At 41.9% G+C, this 17,664-nt stretch overlaps 3 protein-coding genes across 4 annotated transcripts in view; 1 reads left to right on the plus strand and 2 right to left on the minus strand.

The window, feature by feature from the left end:
* LOC148412980 (inositol-tetrakisphosphate 1-kinase-like) overlaps positions 1–3,965 on the minus strand; it is a 33,814-nt gene extending 29,849 nt beyond the window's left edge. The window contains exons 1-2 of the mRNA XM_088432625.1: positions 3,726–3,965; positions 3,131–3,308 (exon numbers count right to left, since the gene is read on the minus strand). Of these exons, the coding sequence (XP_088288751.1) occupies positions 3,131–3,225 (95 nt within the window). The 5' untranslated portion in view covers positions 3,226–3,308; positions 3,726–3,965. The remainder of the gene's footprint in view (positions 1–3,130; positions 3,309–3,725) is intronic.
* Positions 3,966–5,655: 1,690 nt separating this feature from the next.
* Positions 5,656–11,367, plus strand: LOC148412981 (putative E3 ubiquitin-protein ligase UBR7). The gene is made up of 11 exons (XM_088433002.1): positions 5,656–5,884; positions 6,079–6,212; positions 6,708–6,768; positions 7,203–7,298; positions 7,370–7,423; positions 8,780–8,876; positions 8,946–9,034; positions 9,524–9,712; positions 10,550–10,706; positions 10,780–10,841; positions 11,005–11,367. Exons 1-11 carry the CDS (start codon positions 5,765–5,767, stop codon positions 11,086–11,088), a joined length of 1,143 nt encoding a protein of 380 aa, XP_088289128.1. The 5' UTR covers positions 5,656–5,764; the 3' UTR covers positions 11,089–11,367.
* Positions 11,368–11,408: 41 nt separating this feature from the next.
* Positions 11,409–17,664, minus strand: part of btbd7 (BTB domain containing 7) — a 29,338-nt gene continuing 23,082 nt past the window's right edge. The window contains exons 8-12 of one of the 2 annotated variants that reach the window (XM_088433001.1): positions 17,490–17,633; positions 17,094–17,283; positions 16,446–16,624; positions 16,295–16,360; positions 11,409–14,425 (exon numbers count right to left, since the gene is read on the minus strand). In XM_088433001.1, the coding sequence (XP_088289127.1) occupies positions 13,661–14,425; positions 16,295–16,360; positions 16,446–16,624; positions 17,094–17,283; positions 17,490–17,633 (1,344 nt within the window). In that variant the 3' untranslated portion in view covers positions 11,409–13,660. Of the gene's footprint in view, positions 14,426–15,955; positions 16,361–16,445; positions 16,625–17,093; positions 17,284–17,489; positions 17,634–17,664 lie in introns of both variants that reach the window. The other variant, XM_088433000.1, reaches the window with a different exon arrangement.

Below are 17,664 nucleotides of genomic sequence, written 5' to 3' on the forward strand. Positions count from 1 at the left end.
GTATTCTCCAGTCCAGCTGCATGAGACAGGCGAGGATGCCATCCTAGTGACAGTTGCGTGCCACGTGAGAAACCGGGACAAACCGCTAGTGCAGAATTTAATTGTAGTGCATGATGAAAGCAACCTTTCAAGAAAGGTTTGTTTGGTCATATAGTGTACATGACGACAACTCCAGAGACAGCTCAGACATGAGTAAGCGCCTCCTGAGAACACAAAATGGAGCTGATGTTGACATGTGAGAGTCTAGCTCGCTGACTTCCATCTTTTCCTTCCTCTTGAAGATGACTTTTCATTTCTCGAACAGTCACAGGGGAAATATCAGTGAAAAGAGCTGTATGTGACGTCCAGAGAAGAAACATTTGTGTGTGTGTGGGGGGGGGGGGGGGTGGGGTGGGGGGGGAGTATCCCTTTTCCCAATTAAAGCCACTTTTTCTTGCATTGTTCTTTCATCATCTTAACGTTCGACGAAAAATAACAGTGGGTCCAAGTACGGGTAGGATCTATAAAGGAACTGGTGGCTACTTGGGAGTTTAAAAGAGATTAAAAATGTTTTGAGGATTATCATGTGGTAATCTGAGCTGGCTCAATCAGGTCACTTTGAGAGGCAATGGCCCTCCTGCATCTTCACACACTCGACTGAGTGGTGAACCCAAATAAAACCAATTTGCATCTTTTTTTTTTTTAAGAAACATTTGGCAACTGTCGTAGTTTAAATACTGAGAATAAAACTGCTCTAGAGCATGCTCACAATTTGATAGGCATAGTACGTTGTCTTATTCCGAAGGTCACAAGTGCTCAAGCAAATTATGTGCTACTTCTGACAACTTACATAACACTGTTGACAATGGATAAGATACTGAGAAGATAAACATTCGTTGCTGCCTGTAGCGTCCGGCGCAAAAGCAGAAAAGCGCTATGGTACAAGTCGCAAACCCAAGACCCAAGAGCCATTTTCACACAGCAAATCATTTTACGTGGCCAACGAAAGAAAATGAAGTTGACTGTATTTCTTGCTAAATGCAGTTATTCCTTTTCATTTCAACACAAAATAATTACTTACAGGAATAACAAGAATTGATTTCCTCTACACCAATTCTGAAAGTGACAATATGAAAGATTTAGACCAGTTTTCATTCAAAATGAATACATTAAATTATTATACATTTCGAAAACTCGCATATAAATGTGTTCTTAACGACCAACAGTATGTTTTAAATATAATCGTAGGTCTAGTTATTATAAAACTATATTACGGGGGTGGCACTCCTGTGGAGGTTGCCATGTCTGTTATAGATAGAGTGTGTTTTGCTGCATGAGGTGATTATACAATTGCATGAAGGGCCCTCTTATTCTGCGTTAGACAGCAAACTAGCTAAGACTAGCTGGACGCAATCAAGTCAACGCACTCCAGTTTGCTTCAATTGCTTCATGGCATGATTAATTAACTATCCAGTCTACACAATCAAAACAATACAGAATGACTTTCCTCACCCTACTGACTACATTTCAAGACATTTTTATTTTTTGAAATGACACAACAGCGTGACCTAACATTGTTCTACAAAAGATTGCTCTCAGCGCTTGTGATGTGATTTCTGCAGAAACATTAGCAATCACCTGAACTAAAAACCGACAGAAAAACTTTGATTAAGGCTATGTATCAACTATTTTTCTTAAAAGAATGCCAGGTAAACACATCTCCAGACGGTTTCCTACAGGATCGTATAATTACGAACACCCTTTTAAACTAAAACCAGTAATGGCCCATCCCTTTTGTATTAGAACATGCAGAATGCCTCGTACTGTAATAGCTTCAAAACAACGAATGGCATCTTTAAATTTCTGTGCCTAGAGCACTTGACACATTTAACGCACAGGCATTCTCCTTGCTCTGAGTGCTATGTGTCTCAACAAGCTTCCGCTCAAGACATGACAAAAACAACCTTTGCCAACCAAGGGATTGACTTTGGCATTCCCTCTGTGCATTCATGCAAACCACAAAAGTCTTTCTGATATAACAGAAGGCGTGCATGAATACAGAAGTACAGTCATGCTGATGATTTAATCAAAGTGAAAAGTTATTTGAGGTGCAAATAGCGCCGCCTTTAGAGTGAAAATCGGACAGGTTACACCGACAGGTGGTATGGTTGAGATTGCAATTGTTTTTACATTTGATTTTTTTATGTTTATGGCCTACAAGGCTTTCTTGCATGCAAACATTTACTATATTAATGACTAACTGTGTTAGAGCATGTAAGTGATGCACTTTGACCTACATAAAAATCATGTCATCATCACAAACAGAACTACTGCAAACATCTTCGATTAAAAATAAGAATTAACCAAAATGTTTTTTATGTTGTTTTTAACAGTTCAGCTTATCAACAGACAATGCAGAAGCCTGATAACAATCCTGATCATTTACGCCAGGTGTGTTGAAAGAAATACCTAAAACCTGCACAATAGTGGCCATAAAGGAGTGGAGTTGCCCATCCCTGAACTAGCCAAACAAGCTATCGTGCTCACATTCATTCCTATAGGCAAGTAAGTATTTATTTAACCAAGTATACATGTTTGAAGGGGAAGTCATTTCAACCTGCTTTACACTGATGTGAGCTGATGTGATCACTGTTTATCCATCTCAGTGGGGGGGGCATTTTGACACTTGTTTCTACACTGTGCACATGACATAAACACTTTGAATCCTGTAAGTAAGAATGTCAGCTTACTATTGTCATGTGACCTAACATAAAACAAGTGAGCTGTGATTGGTCATTAGCAGAGCCTAGAACAACTGTCATTTTCAGTCGACAGCAAGTGGCAAAATGGCCACCAGAGATTAAAAAAAAAAAAAAAGAAAGACAGATTTTGCTGCATAATTCATACTCCACAAGTGCTTTAGTTATCAGAATGCTTTGTTGAGGCTTGTGGCACACATAGAATATATTACTGAAAACACAATTTTTGGTATGGAGGCAAGCTGTGATTTGAACCCAAATACCTTCACTTTTTTTTGGAAGGGGGGGATTACAATTGTGGGAGTCAAATAATACCTTGGAATGGCTTGCATTGAACTTGAGAACTTCTGCTGTTTATGCAAATGACATGTACTGTAAATGTTGCCACATACCTGCACAGATCTGCAAAAGCTTGAAAATTCAGCTTCTTCATCTTCTTCTCACTGAGCCAGTAGCCCACTCTCCGGCCTTTTAGGAAGGTCTGCATCTCCACTGAGGCTCGTGGATCCCCTCCCTGGATGTGAAGGATGTGACTGACTCACTGGCTGGCTGACTAGATGAGGGATCAACCTAAAACACACACATACAAAACAGTGAAGTCCCTGGCAATTGCAATCCACAAACAGGTTGCGTCGTGCACACATACAGTACAGGCACCTATCACAGGTCTGTCAAGTCTCGACAACACAACATAACAAAAACATTTTCCACAAATCCAGGAAGCATGACAGATTAAGTGGAGCATCAGTCAAACTCATGCACGCGCCCCTCCAAGCTAACTTCACTTGCTAATGTTAGCTGGCTAGCTTGCTCGTCCAAACGATGGCACAGCACACGCTACAGCAGGCAGGCTGCAAAAAACAGCAGGCAAGCCGATCTATAAACGTCGCGTTTACAACATTTCACCGCGTGTTCTCTCGGACACAAAATGAGGACCACGGCTGCAAAAAAGCGCTGGCGACGAGGCACCGCGGACAGCTAACTAACCTGGCACTTTTGGCAGTCCGCCTCTGAATTGAGCGAGGTCCTCTTCAGGAACTAGTTCGAGTAGTTTCCCATTCTCGGCCCGCCAGCTGGAGCAAAGGGAGAAGTTTCCAGACAAGGTGACAGTTGACAGGCACGGCAGAGAGCACGTTGAGATGTAGCTGGTGCTTTCTGCCCGTGTCTACGGGCTCGACTGACTGGCTGGGACTGATTGCACACACCCAGGATCCAGGAGGCTGGTGTTGCCTCCAAGTACCGCTCGGAAATAACCCCTCCCTATTTAGTTGTTGTACGTTATACGTTATTCCTCTTTTTTATTTCGCCCGTTTTGACGTGTTTCGACTCTTTCCCAGATCATCTGAGTCACACCGTTCCAATTTCATATTATAGCAATTAATCGTGCGACGACTGCTTCCATTTTCTCATGACTCTCTGTTTTCCACCTATCCCATTGATTTAATATTTAGCGGTTACATTTCATTTTACAACTTTCATGTTTCATGTTTTCAATATTTAACTAATTCATCTCGGTTTAGGGATCATTCCTGTCATTCCATTAATTCATCATTTCCAATATTTTCCCATAATTCCATATTTTACTTTTAGTAATTCACAATTCATTTCCAATGAGAGGGCTTCCCATGCATTCACAATTGGAGATTTAACATTTCACATTTTGACCTTTCCCATTTCATATTCACAACATTTAGCTCATTCATTTCTCCGTAGGGATCATCCCCATCATTTCAATATTAATAATAATTATTCATACTTATTAATACTTTCCCATAATTCCATATTACATACTACATTATTTAGTCTAATCAAATTGTTCCGAGTTTGTACGTTAAAGATTGCTCTTTCCACTGGCATATACTGTACTCCCTTTCACTTATTAATTGACATGTTTGCCATTCGAATACCCGCACAATCTCCACTTTTTCAGTTTTTACCTTGTATCTTTTACATTATTTGGGCTATTCACATGCTCCAACTTTATATGTCAAAGGTTGTTCTTTCCTTTGCCATTCACTTCCTTTCACTTATAATGTTTTTGAAATTCAAATACCCACACATTTCCACTTTTTTTTAGTTTTTTCCTTGTTTCTTTTACAGTATTTTGCCTTTTCAAACTGTTCCTACTTTATATATTAAAGATTGTTCTTTCCACTGCCATACACTTCCTTTTACCTATTAATTTCTGTTTTTACTATTTTAATACTCACACAATTTCCACTTTTTTCAGTTTTTCCCTTGTAACAAAATTTGGAATTTGAAAAGAGCAACATGCCCATGCATTACAATACAATACAATACAATACAATACAATACAATACAATACAATACAATACAATACAATACAATACAATACAATACAATGCAAAGCAATGCAATGCAATGCAATACACTAAAATATTACTGAAACAAAGAAAAAAATCAACATAAAAAATCCAGTCGAGGGAACCTAAGTAAAGATATTCAGCTACAATGAAAAAAAATCATAATATGTACATTAAAATAATTTATAACAGTGCAGAACGCATCATATAATTGTGATCCAATGAAAGCAATTGACTTTCCAAAAACAAACATTAAATTAAAAAAGAATAATTAAATTAAATTAAATTAAATTAAATTAAATTAAATTAAATTAAATTAAATTAAATTAAATTAAACCGAACTGTTGCTGTGCTGTGACGCCTCTGATGGGAAAGCCATCAAGTTGAAGCGCCCTCTGCTGGGATACAGTTGCACCATCCCACATTCCACAAAACAAATACAGTACTCCCAATGAAAGAATACAAAAATAAGCTTCGAAAAATATACCTTTAATACAAAGTTTCGACTATTTCAACATGGACAGCTAAAGTTAGCGGAAATAAACCCAACCGGATTTAGTGGCACATAGACATTATGACGTCTTTTCCGCCACGTGGTATTTGCTCCAAAGTCCCGCCCGGAACTACAACAATCTTTTTTGCGCCAACTCCTGTACTGTGAGTAAATAAACTCGTTTGCTCATCGACATTTTTTCCCCCACCATGGAAGAGACAAAGCCGGTTGACTCCCATCCAGACGATTTCATCGGAAACGAGGAGGATCTGGAGCATGCTTTGTGCGTGCTAGCGGGAAGTGACCCAGAAAACTGCTCTTATTCCCGCGTAAGAAGCACGCCTTTTGTGTTCCATCTATGCAAAGGAATGTTATGCTTGCATAAACCAAGGATACAAAATGCACTGATCGTAGTATCGCATCGACCCCGGTTGTCTTGTGGATTTTGACCACTTTCTTTGCGCTGTCTTTTAACTCGGAATTTAAAGAAGCTGCTCCATTTATGTGTGGATTTCTGTTGCAGGGCTACGTGAAGAGGCAAGCTGTGTTTGCATGCAACACATGCACGCCCAATGCATCACAGCCTGCTGGCGTTTGCCTGGCCTGTGCCAACAAATGCCACGATGGACACGACGTCTTTGAGCTGTACACAAAAAGGTAGATGGTGTTACATTTGAAATGACTTTCCCTGTGTTAACAAATACAGTGCAGCTCAGCTTCTGGTATGCAGACCAAACGGCGAGCTATACGCTAACAGAAGAAAGTAGACTAACACATGTTGGGTCATTTTACATTTTTGGTTGAACAATGACTTGAATTTAAATTGGCATTGTAATTTATTGAAAGGCAAATTTTAAATTGCAAATCCTACAATCTGGGGTAACGCCTCCACGCACACACTTTGTACAGTATTAGTAAGTTAATAGTAAGTTAACCACGCCACAATTAGATATTTTATGTCACACTTTTACACCTCTAGAGAATTTACATAATGTACTTTCACCATTCTAATGGGGTCTCCACAGGCTACTACAACTCCATTGTGGCCCATGATGAACACAAACATGTTAATACTTGTATTCAATGTAATAATAATGATGAGTTAGTGTAAAGGGAGTGTAACAAAGTTCCATTTCCTGCTTTTCCCAACAGAAATTTTCGCTGCGATTGTGGAAACGGCAAGTTTGGGGATACCCGGTGTCAACTCACACCGGTGAGAATTTTCTTTCTACATTTAGAGCATAGCCTGTCCATAACATAATGTACGCTTGCATGAGAACCAATTCAAGCACGGTATCATTCAAATTAGGGATGGGTGAGTGCCAATACCAGCTGTATTTTAATGAATTGGTATTGTGTAGCTAATGATACCAACCACAGATTCTGAAGGCAACCAGAATTTTTTTAATCGTTGTGTTATTTTAAATTTTATGTGTAAATTAAATGGTAGTGAACATTCCTGATTCATACAGAAGAAGTTGATCCAGCATGTCAGCAAATTCATCTACATAGAGTATTTATGGTATCTCAGTGGTACCCAGCCACAGTGGTTTCCGCCATGGACAGGTTCATTATACGGCTGATATTTCGTGGCCCAGAAATCATCTGTCAACCTAACAATTTTTTGATCAACTTGTGCTCTGGCAGACCAAAGATGAGGAAAACACAAAAAACCTTTACAATCACAACTTCTTCGGCCGTTACTGCTCGTGCGACCGGCCATTTCCTGACCAGGACGACAAGGTATAGCGTTTGTACATGTGGGTAAGCATTTGTTTGGTTGCTAATATGAACTCAAAGGCCTTTCTCATAAGGTCAACGATGAAATGATTCAGTGCGTCATCTGCGAGGACTGGTTTCATACCAGGGTAAGTATTACCTCCAATTTACCTTGTCACGTGTTGTTCTGTTTCATGGTCCATTACTCCCCAAATTGTTTTGAAATGTCAGAGTTGTCTTGGCATGAACAGTGATCATGTGATCCCTTTTCTAAAATTGAATAATAAATCACACCATCACAGCGTAAGGAAATTTTCTTTTGCATTGATGCAATGGTTCTGTTATAATAAAAAGCAAATAACTAAAATGTATCCAAACGAAAATATATTGGCCACTCCATATGTAAAATAGTCATACTTTTCCATAATGGGGATTTGGCAACACTGTTCTGTATGAATTTGATGTTTTATGTTTAGCCACCAGATGTCGCTTTGGGAGAGGTTTCGAACGTCCATCCATTTTCTATAGGCGCTTATCCTCACAAGGTTCTCAGGCTTTCTGGTGCCTATCCCAGCTGACTTCGGGCAGCAGATGGGGGACACCCTGAACTGGTTCCCAGCCAATAACAGGGCACACACACACAAACAACTATTCACACTCCCAATCACACCTAAGGACAATTTAGTGTGTCCATCCTTGCCATGCATGGATTGCGGGAGGAAACCAGCGTACCCGGAGAGAACCCACGCAGGCTCGGGGAGAACATGCAAACCCTACACAGGAAGGCCAGAGCCAGCTGAATTCAAACCCGGGTCCCTTAACTGTGAGGCGAACGTGCTTACCACCATGCCGCTCTGTTTTTACGTTTCAAGAAAAAGAAATTATTCTATATATTAAAATAATCGATAGATTACAACCTGAAGTAATTCTAATTTCTTCTTAATTTAGATACTTTATTCATCCTTTGCAGGAAATTAAAGTGTTACAGCAGCAGCGGTACGTCTTTCAGTCATACATTCATACATTCAACACACTTAACTGATATTAACAACCAATAAAAACAGATATATCCACAGAAATAAACGGTTAATCCAATTTAAAAAAATCCCGTGGATGAGTGTACATGCCGGATTTATCAACTATTTTTAGACCCTCCATTAGCTAACCACTTGGGAAAAAAAAAGTTTACGGTGCCTGGGAATGAATGTCCTGATCCTTTAAAAATTAAAAAAAAAAAAAGGTAAAAAATACAGTTAATTTTCAGAACACATGCGAACCAGAGTGAAACAAACATCCCTGGCCACGTGTGTACAAACTCCCATGACAGGCCTCGTACCATTCATAAAATTCTGACAACTGAAAAGAAGTCAACTATTGGATTTCAGCCAAGGAGCAACATGAAATTGGCTGGAGACCAGCCCCAAGTAATCAGCCAAAGGAGGACATGCAAAACGGATGGCTGGCTTTAGTTGCTATCTCATAAGCGCTCTTTTGATTACACTTAGCATTTACAAAGTGAAGTGCAGGACCTGGACGAGATGGTATGCGAGGACTGCATGAACAAGGCTCCTTTCCTGTGGACCTATGCTGCTCACCTCTCAGGTACTTTTCCGACAGAACCAAATGCACTAGTGCTCAAGTGTGTTCATTAAACTTTTGTCTCCTTTTCAGTTTCGCAAGAGCTCGAGAATGAAGATGTGGACATAGAAGAAATTAGCCACGAAGAACCTTCCACCAGTCTTGGTCAGAAAGAGCAGGAGGTACATCTTTTATGACATTGGCAAATATTATTTTGGCTCTGCGACTTTATATTAATAGATGTGGCCTATAATAGACCTTACATAAGATTTCAAATTTAATATGAAAATGCAAATTGAGGTGCGATGATTTTTCACTTAATCGTCAAGAGACCTAAAATTGCCCAAATCCTTCAAATTTCATCCTCTTGACATTATCGGTGTTACCTACCGCATGTTCTCTGGCATAGTCAGATGTGGCAGCTGCTGCTTTTTAGCTCACCACTTGATGGCGCATGAGAGCAACGTGACAGGCCAGTGAGCAAGGCCTCTTGTGTAATTAGAGGAGACGTGACCCACAAGGCCCCTGGGTCGCGGGCTTTGCAGACAGCTTTGGCCACGCTTCACAGGCCATCTTTACTGTAAAGCGCTCATTTTCATCGCTCGATCAACTTGCCTTCGCCGGGTGAATCTTCTCGTCATGCTGTAACTCGCAACTCTCTCTCATTTAAGGGAACGCCAACAAGGAGCTTTCCTTGTAAACGGAGCCACGATGACATGACAGACCGCCCCGGAGAGACCAAAACTGTGGCTTGCAAGCTGAAATATTTCCAGGACCTGAATGTGTCTAGGCCTCAAAAGGGGGCGGTGTTCTGGCCTGCCAAATGGCGTGCTCTGCTGTGCACCTGCACAAGCTGCAAGGTGGGTCTCTGCGGCATCAAAGAAGGCCAGCGGTGCACAAAACACAAAAGTGGTGTAATAAATGGTACATTCGTGTCTAATCCTTCTTCCAAATGATTAAAATCTAATCCAAATTCTTAAAATTAAGTATTCAAAATATACCGTATATTTGTTTGACTCATTTGGCTAATTAACCGTTTAAGGGCTAAATCCTTAAAGGAGTTTTTAGTCATTTTTGGTAATACTGTCAGGGTGACTTGACAGTGGTCCCGTCAGGAAGATTCAACCTTGCTTGTCCAATCTTGTCCCCTTTATAAGATTTGCAATAACAAAATAAAAAAAAATCAAGTGCCAATCTTTTCTCATGCACGCACATGTACACTCAAATTGGTGTTTTACAGTAACAATCCATTGCTTGCTGTCAGGTCACACTGATAGTTTTAACGAACATTCTGAGTCCCAGCCTATTTGTGTCCACTGTAATGGACATTTGTTGTTGTGGTCACAAATGAATAGACAGGGTCTCAGGAGGTTAAGACAAAAAAATAGTTTTTTTAATTTTTTTAATTGCACCCCTTGATTCTACTAGTGTGTACGAATACTACATCAGAGAGTTTCTTTTTAAAAGATCCATCACCACTCAGGTGAAGTGTCCAAAATTCATTTTTACTCAATTGGCAGTTATTAGTTAAGACTATTTTACGTTCTCCATACTGTGTAACTTTACCTCATCTGCAAACAACCTGGCCCATCTGTGTTTTAAAAATTTCCTACGTTTGGACTAACCTCTTTTTTCACTTGTGCATATCAGAATGCAGAATGGGCCGTGACGCCTATGTTAATTTCTGTGGCTTACAGAGGGCTTACGTAGCCGCACAAGTCCACTTCCTCATGGACTTGTCCGACTCCGTTCTGGCCTATGAGCGACGAGGCCTGAACGAGCCGTTTGGGAAGCACCCGCTGATGACGGTGACCAGTTCGATGAACAGAGTGCAGCAGCTGGAGTTCATTTACGGTGAGAACTAGTGCAATTTTCCTCTTTGGCTACGCTGACATTTATGTGCTCTATTAATCACGCTTCCTTTTAGGTTGTAATGAGATGGCAACCGCAATAAGTACATTATTAAACAAATGTGCGGCAGAAAAAAAGGTAAGGCCCTCAACTGAATGTGTTTAAAAAAAAAAAACTGCATTTGGAATGGTATTATTTGTCATTATTTTATAATTAAGCGAATGAGTGAATTAAACCCAAGGTTGGCTGTGACGCACTCTCCTTTTATTGTCTGTTGATCTAATCATTATGTATCCCTCAGGTAGTAACCGTGGAAGCCGTGTATGAGCTTTTTGAGGAGCTGCGGGCTAAAAAACGGCGCAGGATTAACACGGAGTACCAGTAATTGAAGACGGACCGTGCTGCAGTCCTGTGGTGCTCATAAACACGAAACATGTTTCTTTTCCCTTGGTTGAGTTAGGGGTGTTTATGCTGCAATGAAGAAATTGTGCAAATATTGGAAGCACACTTGTTTCTGGTTCAAGATGCTTCCAAATCTGGAGCGAGTTTTTACTTGATGCATGTGACCCGTTTGGATGTTTGAAGAAGTCTGCTGAAGACATGCTGCTAAGTGTATGAGGAAAGTTGTCCTGTTGGCAGTTTAATAAAGAAATGCCATCCTTTTTGCCGGTGAGTCAGTTTCATTGCTAAAACATGACAAGTTAATTTCATAATATCAAACCAGTTTATTTTTGAGGACCACTGTTGCACACCTTTTGAGGCGCCAGTAGAAAAATAGACTCAGTGAAACTAAATGCAACATAATCAGTCTACAAACATTGATTCCTAAGATACCGTACAAGTACAATGTACTTGTGAGGATCCAACACAATTCAGTTGACTCAACTCCAAAAAACAAAACAAAAAAACCAACAACTAAAGGTGCTAAACAACTATGTACACAAAAAGGAGCTACAACTATCTGATGCAGGCTGGTAAGCTGGTAGAAAAGAGCTTGCATAGACATCAAGGTCTCCAATAAAAACCCAGCTGCAGGCAAGGAAGGCACTGACTTCTCTACAGCTATGAGTAAAGCAACCACTTTTAGTCAATGGAACATCCTCTCGGAAAATTCAACTACGCGACGTGAACATGAGGAATCTGAAGTTTAGTGTTTTATTCCACCCGGTTGCTGCAAAGCAAGCTGGGAAAATGTATTCTGCAATGGAAATCTTCAGATTTCTCTTGCAAAGGAAAAATGGAAAAGAAAAAAGACATGACAATCCACACAACCTACAATAGAGAGCAAATTGCCCCAAACGCAGAACATTTACGAAGAAAATCATCGACACAATCTTCAGAGCACATTCGCAGCGAGATTTCATGACAGATCAAAGTACGCTGTCACATGAACACGACGACCACTTCAACGTAATAAAAACCATAAACAAGTGGCGCTCGGTTTGTTATGTACAATGTTTCCACTGGAGCGATATGAGCCAGCAACATTTCTGACAGGTTTCCTTTTTCTTCCACGTCTTTCTTTTTTCCCTTAAACAGTGACACTCGAGCTGGCGTGAATTTCAGTCATGGTCTTGCGTGGTTCTGGAGCTACATGCTGCTGTGGCACTTGAGCCAAGATTCTGTATTGAAAAGTATGAACGCTGATTACGTGCCAGGGTCCCGGCGCAACATGAAAAGAACAGTCATTTAGTTCAGTGATTCCCAACCACGTACAAAGATGATCCAATTTCCCCTATTTACTATGTATCCTTGTTCATCTACTGTATGTCGGCAACGTGAAGTGACAGAACGACAAAATGCTCTACTATTCCTACAACGGCGTTGTGATCAACTAAACAGGCCTAAATTTCAATTTCAGTGAGTATATACCTGTGACATATTTTGGTTTGGTTGTATTCCGTGAGATCTTTCAAGTAAAAAAAATCTTAAAAGGTTGGGGAAACACCATTTAAGTGATTTAACAAGTGGTTTGCGCTAGAATGACATCATAGAGAACTCAGTTTGAAGGTAGTTGAACTGGAATATTTGAAGGATTGGTTAAGGCTTCAAGATTTCATGGTGATGTTATTAGAAAGAAGGAGCGCAAGCTCACAGCCTGCTGTGTTCCTTCTGATATGTACAAAGAGTCCAGGCTTAACATGTGCGAGTACAGTACTGAGATTGTCACTACTCCTTTGTGTACGGGTGTGTTTAGGTTGCAAGAAGACATGTTTGCTACCATCGGGGAATCTTTTTATGCAACAGAGGCTGGGGGTTCAAATCTTCTCCTAACTGAAGACTCTAAATTGTTCTTAGGTGTGAATATATGTGTGAATGGTTGTCCCCTATAGACAGGTGGGATTGGGGGGGGGGGGGGGGGGGGGCTGATGCAGTGCTGCAGAAACGTTTGACTTATTGTAGATAATCTAAATAACATGCTTCAAAGAAAAAGCATTATGAACGTTACTATTGGAAAAGCCTGCAATGGAGTCACAGCTGTCAGCCAAGTAGACAGACGAGCCCCCAAGCCCTAACCAGTATGGTAGAAACTAATTGCATGGGATGCTGCGGAAAAGCAAGATTAGAATACAAGGGGACATTTCCATATGATTTTCATCACATCGCTCTGACAATCTTATCACGCCATCTGACACTCATCCCCATGAACGGAGTCTTTGTCTGACCACCACTTGACAAGTGAGCCGCATTAAGGCTCAACCGACAAATCAGCGCACGATGCCATCTGACCAGGTGACCTCGAAACGGACACTTGCACTTCAACTGTGACTGCGTGATCGATGGAGTCAAGTGGCAGAGGTAGACAGCAAGGACACACCCTATAAATAGCATTCAGCTTTCCCCAAGCTTCTGTATAACACATGCACGTGCGTGCAAACACACACACACAATTTAGTGCTTGGCCACGCAGATGATGGGTTGTCAGTCATTCCCTTTTCCAAACTCAATTGCTGGGGTTAAAGTGCAGATTTTTTGTACGGGTAGTCAGGCTTGCTGGGTGACCTGCGCTCTCTGGCCATGTCCTCGCTGACACTGTTCCTGTGAGGCTGCTGAAGGGGGCCAGGTGACTCTCCGGCAAGTACCATCTCCTCCGGGGCGTCTCGAGGTCCGCCCATTCTGTCCTCGTAGCAGTCCAAGTTCCCGCTGGGCGAGCGCAGGTGGCCCAAACCGTGAGTCAGGTCCGTCTCATTTGAACGGCTCCTCTGTGCGTGTCCCATCCTGGGCTGCGGCCCCGAGGGACTAACGCCGTCATGCCGCTGAGGGGTCATACCGAGGACATCGAGCCGTAGTGGGTCTGGGCCAGTCCGTCCCTGTGCGTGGCCTTGGGACTGAGAGTCGGTGATGTAAGTGGGTGTGAAGGGTCCCGTCGGGGCGCAGCTGTGGCTGTAAAGATCCGGCCCAGGAAACGTGGATAGTGTGTGCGCGGGGGCCGGAGATGAAGGTCGACGGGAGAAGTCGTATAGGTCGGGAAACTCTGCTTGCAACTCCAGCTTGGGTTCAGGGGCGTGTCTCTTGCAGGCGTGCCCGTGCCCGGGGCCGAGGCTGTGACCGTGACGCATAGAAGGGCAGGGCCCGTGGGGCAGATGAAGGCCTGGGGGGCCCATGGGGCTGTGAGGGCTTTCCCGATCCATCTCCGCCACATGCTGCTCCCTCAGCGACATGACCGAAACACCCAGCGCAATGTCGGGCATGAACTCCCTCCTAACAGGCTCCATGCCCATCTGAAACAGAAGGCACACATTGGTGATGAAATGTTTTTACCGCGCTTAAAGTGCATGATGCAATCATGAACACCTAAAGACATTATAACAGGGGATCCCAACACGTGGCTTGTTAACAAGTCATTCAATCTTAAAATAATATACAGGAAACTAAGCTTGCAACTAACTCACTACAGAGAATTGTTGGGTATAAGCAGCAGCAGCTACAGGAATGATATTGGGGTGTTTCCATCCTAAAACTCGCCAGCTTCTTCCATTTAAAAAATATTCAGCTGGAAAAAGCACGTACCTGTTATCATTAACTAATTTAGTATTTCTTTGTCAATCAGTTCATAATGTTAGCAAGCTATGGCGTTACTTTTTTGACAGCATAGGAGACTGTGCTGGCAAGCTCTTTACAATATGAAACATGTGACAATACAAATTTAAAAAGTTGTGTCAAGTTAACAGCAGGGGTAAACATTCACTCCCCGCAAAAGGCAATTTTTTTTAAAATAATTTTTAGTTTTGAATTTAAGAGAGACACTAAAATTACTGTAATTCTCCAAATATAAGACACACTTTTTCCCCCCAAAAAATTAAGGTCAAAAGTATGGGTGCATCTTACAAATAGTAACCTAAATATGATTTTTTTTCCCCAATGACATTCAAGGCGGAATGCATCTGTCGTCTATACAACCACAGTTTTGACGTAGGGATGCACTTTTTTTTTTAAATATACTATGTATAATTGGACGAATTCTTACTTAAGGGCAGAAGTCAGCTGGCTAGTTTTTACATTGTTGCCAAACTATCGGTGTCTTATACACGGTGACATAGAAAATACCGGAATTTGACCTTAAAATTAAGGGTGCGTCCCATATTTGGAGAATTATGGTACATAGTAATTTTCAAGTGTAAAATTCATTTGGATATAATATGATAAATTATCTTCATGAACGATTGATTATCAAAACAAAAAGTTTTGCATTTTGCTAACTGAAAAAAATCATATGTTCTCAGTCCGCAGGTAACCACAAATCACAGCTCAATTTACGAACAACACAGGACTAAATCCAGAAGATATGTCAGCCGTGATTGGTCATCAGCTAATTCTAGAGCAATTGTGATGTCATTTTTAGTTGACAGCAAACGGGAAAAAAATGATTCTATATTTATTAAATTGTACATGAAAAAGAAATTATTATTTTGTCTCTAATTGATAGCTAAATTCTTTTTCATGTACAATTTAATAGGTATATTTATCTGGCCATTAATGAAGCCACAAATTAAAATTGTGCGGCTTAGTTGATGGCTAAATAAGTTTAGTATCCCATTTTCATATTGGCAATAAATCAGTACTTCTACTTTTAGAATAGACCAGGATAGAATCATCTTGAGTTATCATGTACCCAAAAATTGGACTGTATTTGACCCATCACACCACACACAGAGAGAGGATTATTGCCACTTCTTGAAAAGGCAGACTTATATATATTTTTCCTTTGCCCTGCATTATTGCACAGCGCAAAGGCGCACACACACACTCACCGCTTGCTGTTCGGATAGCAAGGCTCGGCCCATGGCTTGCGGTTCGGTGCAGTCAGGGGGCTGGGGTCTGGGCACAGAGGAGAAGTCCGAGCCGCCATGCTTGGCCGCCGCATGGCGCTGGCTAAGGGTGCGGTTGCAAGGGTAGGAGAAGGAACGGGTGGGGGTCGGCATGGGAACGCGGGGCCGCCAGGCGCCTTTGAGCTGAGCGTGGCTAGGTGTAGCAGGGGGGTGGTACGGGGGAGGCGGGGGAGGGAGCGGCAGGTGGAAGCCCGCTACGCCGTCCAGCTCTGTGAACATGCTATCCATGGCTGGGCTGCTGTTTACACGACATCGACCCACCTGGCGAAGAGCCAGAATCGGACTTTCGTCTCCGAAGCGTTCGTCAGGAAAGAACTTGTATGGGTTCTGAAAAGACAAAAAAAATGATGTTATATCTCAATTTTGTTATGCTTTAACTTCTGCATCCTTGGTCCTTTTGCTTCCTCCTAACCTGTAGAAGTTCCGTGGCCCCGTCAGCCAGACCGAACTCCCGGAGCACTCGCAACTGCAGCTCATAGCTGACAGTGGCTCCCTCGCCGCAGTTGAGGGCATACGCTCTCTGCACTTGCTCCGTATGTCTCAGTTCCTGTAACCTCCGAATCATCTCCTTCACAACGGACAGCGGCGGCACTGCAGGACAGACATCGGAATTAACATAAAAACACACAAAATGTAATCATTCTTAAGAATTGTATTTGTGCTGAGGTAACTAAGGAAATTGGTAAATGGTAAAGGGACCCTTCACTTTCATAGTGCTTTTTTACCTTAGGTACTCAAAGCGCTTTACACTGACTACTCATTTACCCACTGATGATACACAGAATCAACAGCAACTGGGGATTCGGTATCGTGCTCAAGGAAACCTTGACATGGTCACAATGGTCTGAGGATTGGACCCACAACCTCTCCCCTTAATGCACATATAAATTGGCTTGTTTGTTTAAAAATCACGCAGAAGGACCCTCATGTGTCATGGAGGTAAAGGTAAGTTTCCATTTCATATTTAGATCCATGGGATTAGTCAGTATTTTTTTTTTTTTTTTTTTAATCGCATCACTCTTGGCTTAACAGCTCTACGAAGGCATTTGTGAAGATGTACCTGGGATTTCATTGGCCACAACTGATGGAGCAGCGACCAAGTTAACAGTCATCTGTTGATGGTTAACCATGTGACAGCACTGCGGCACGGCATTGTTGACCATGTAGAGAGTGTCTGGGACGTTAGACATGCGCACAAGTCGCAAGCGCACCAGATCAGTCTGCTCCACCATCATTTCATCCAGCACCAACTGATGTGAGAGAAGGTAAATAGGAGCTTTGTTTCAAAGAGGTTATCCAGACTGTTGACGCGTTCATAAATAGAGACAGCTACTTTCATTAGGAATATGAAGCACGTACTATAGAATAAAATCTCATTTTTGAGCGAGCATATAAACAAGGATGGAAGTCTACAGTGTGCATCACCATTTGACAGTTCAATCAATCAACGTCCTACCTTTGCCTCTTCTACGTAAGGAGAGAAGAGGCGCGGACGCACATAGATGCCAGCGTTCTTCTGCCTCAACCAAGCATTGGCTTTCCCCCCCTCGGCCGTTGGCAGCATGTCCGACGGAGGGGTGCTAATCAAACCTCTTTTCAGCTGTGGATGAGAACAAGGGCATAAAGACCAC

Source organism: Hippichthys cyanospilos, chromosome 14 (genome assembly GCF_059441005.1).
Source record: "Hippichthys cyanospilos isolate Australia breed blue-spotted pipefish chromosome 14, RoL_Hcya_1.0, whole genome shotgun sequence".
In the NCBI taxonomy this organism is placed as follows: domain Eukaryota; kingdom Metazoa; phylum Chordata; class Actinopteri; order Syngnathiformes; family Syngnathidae; genus Hippichthys; species Hippichthys cyanospilos.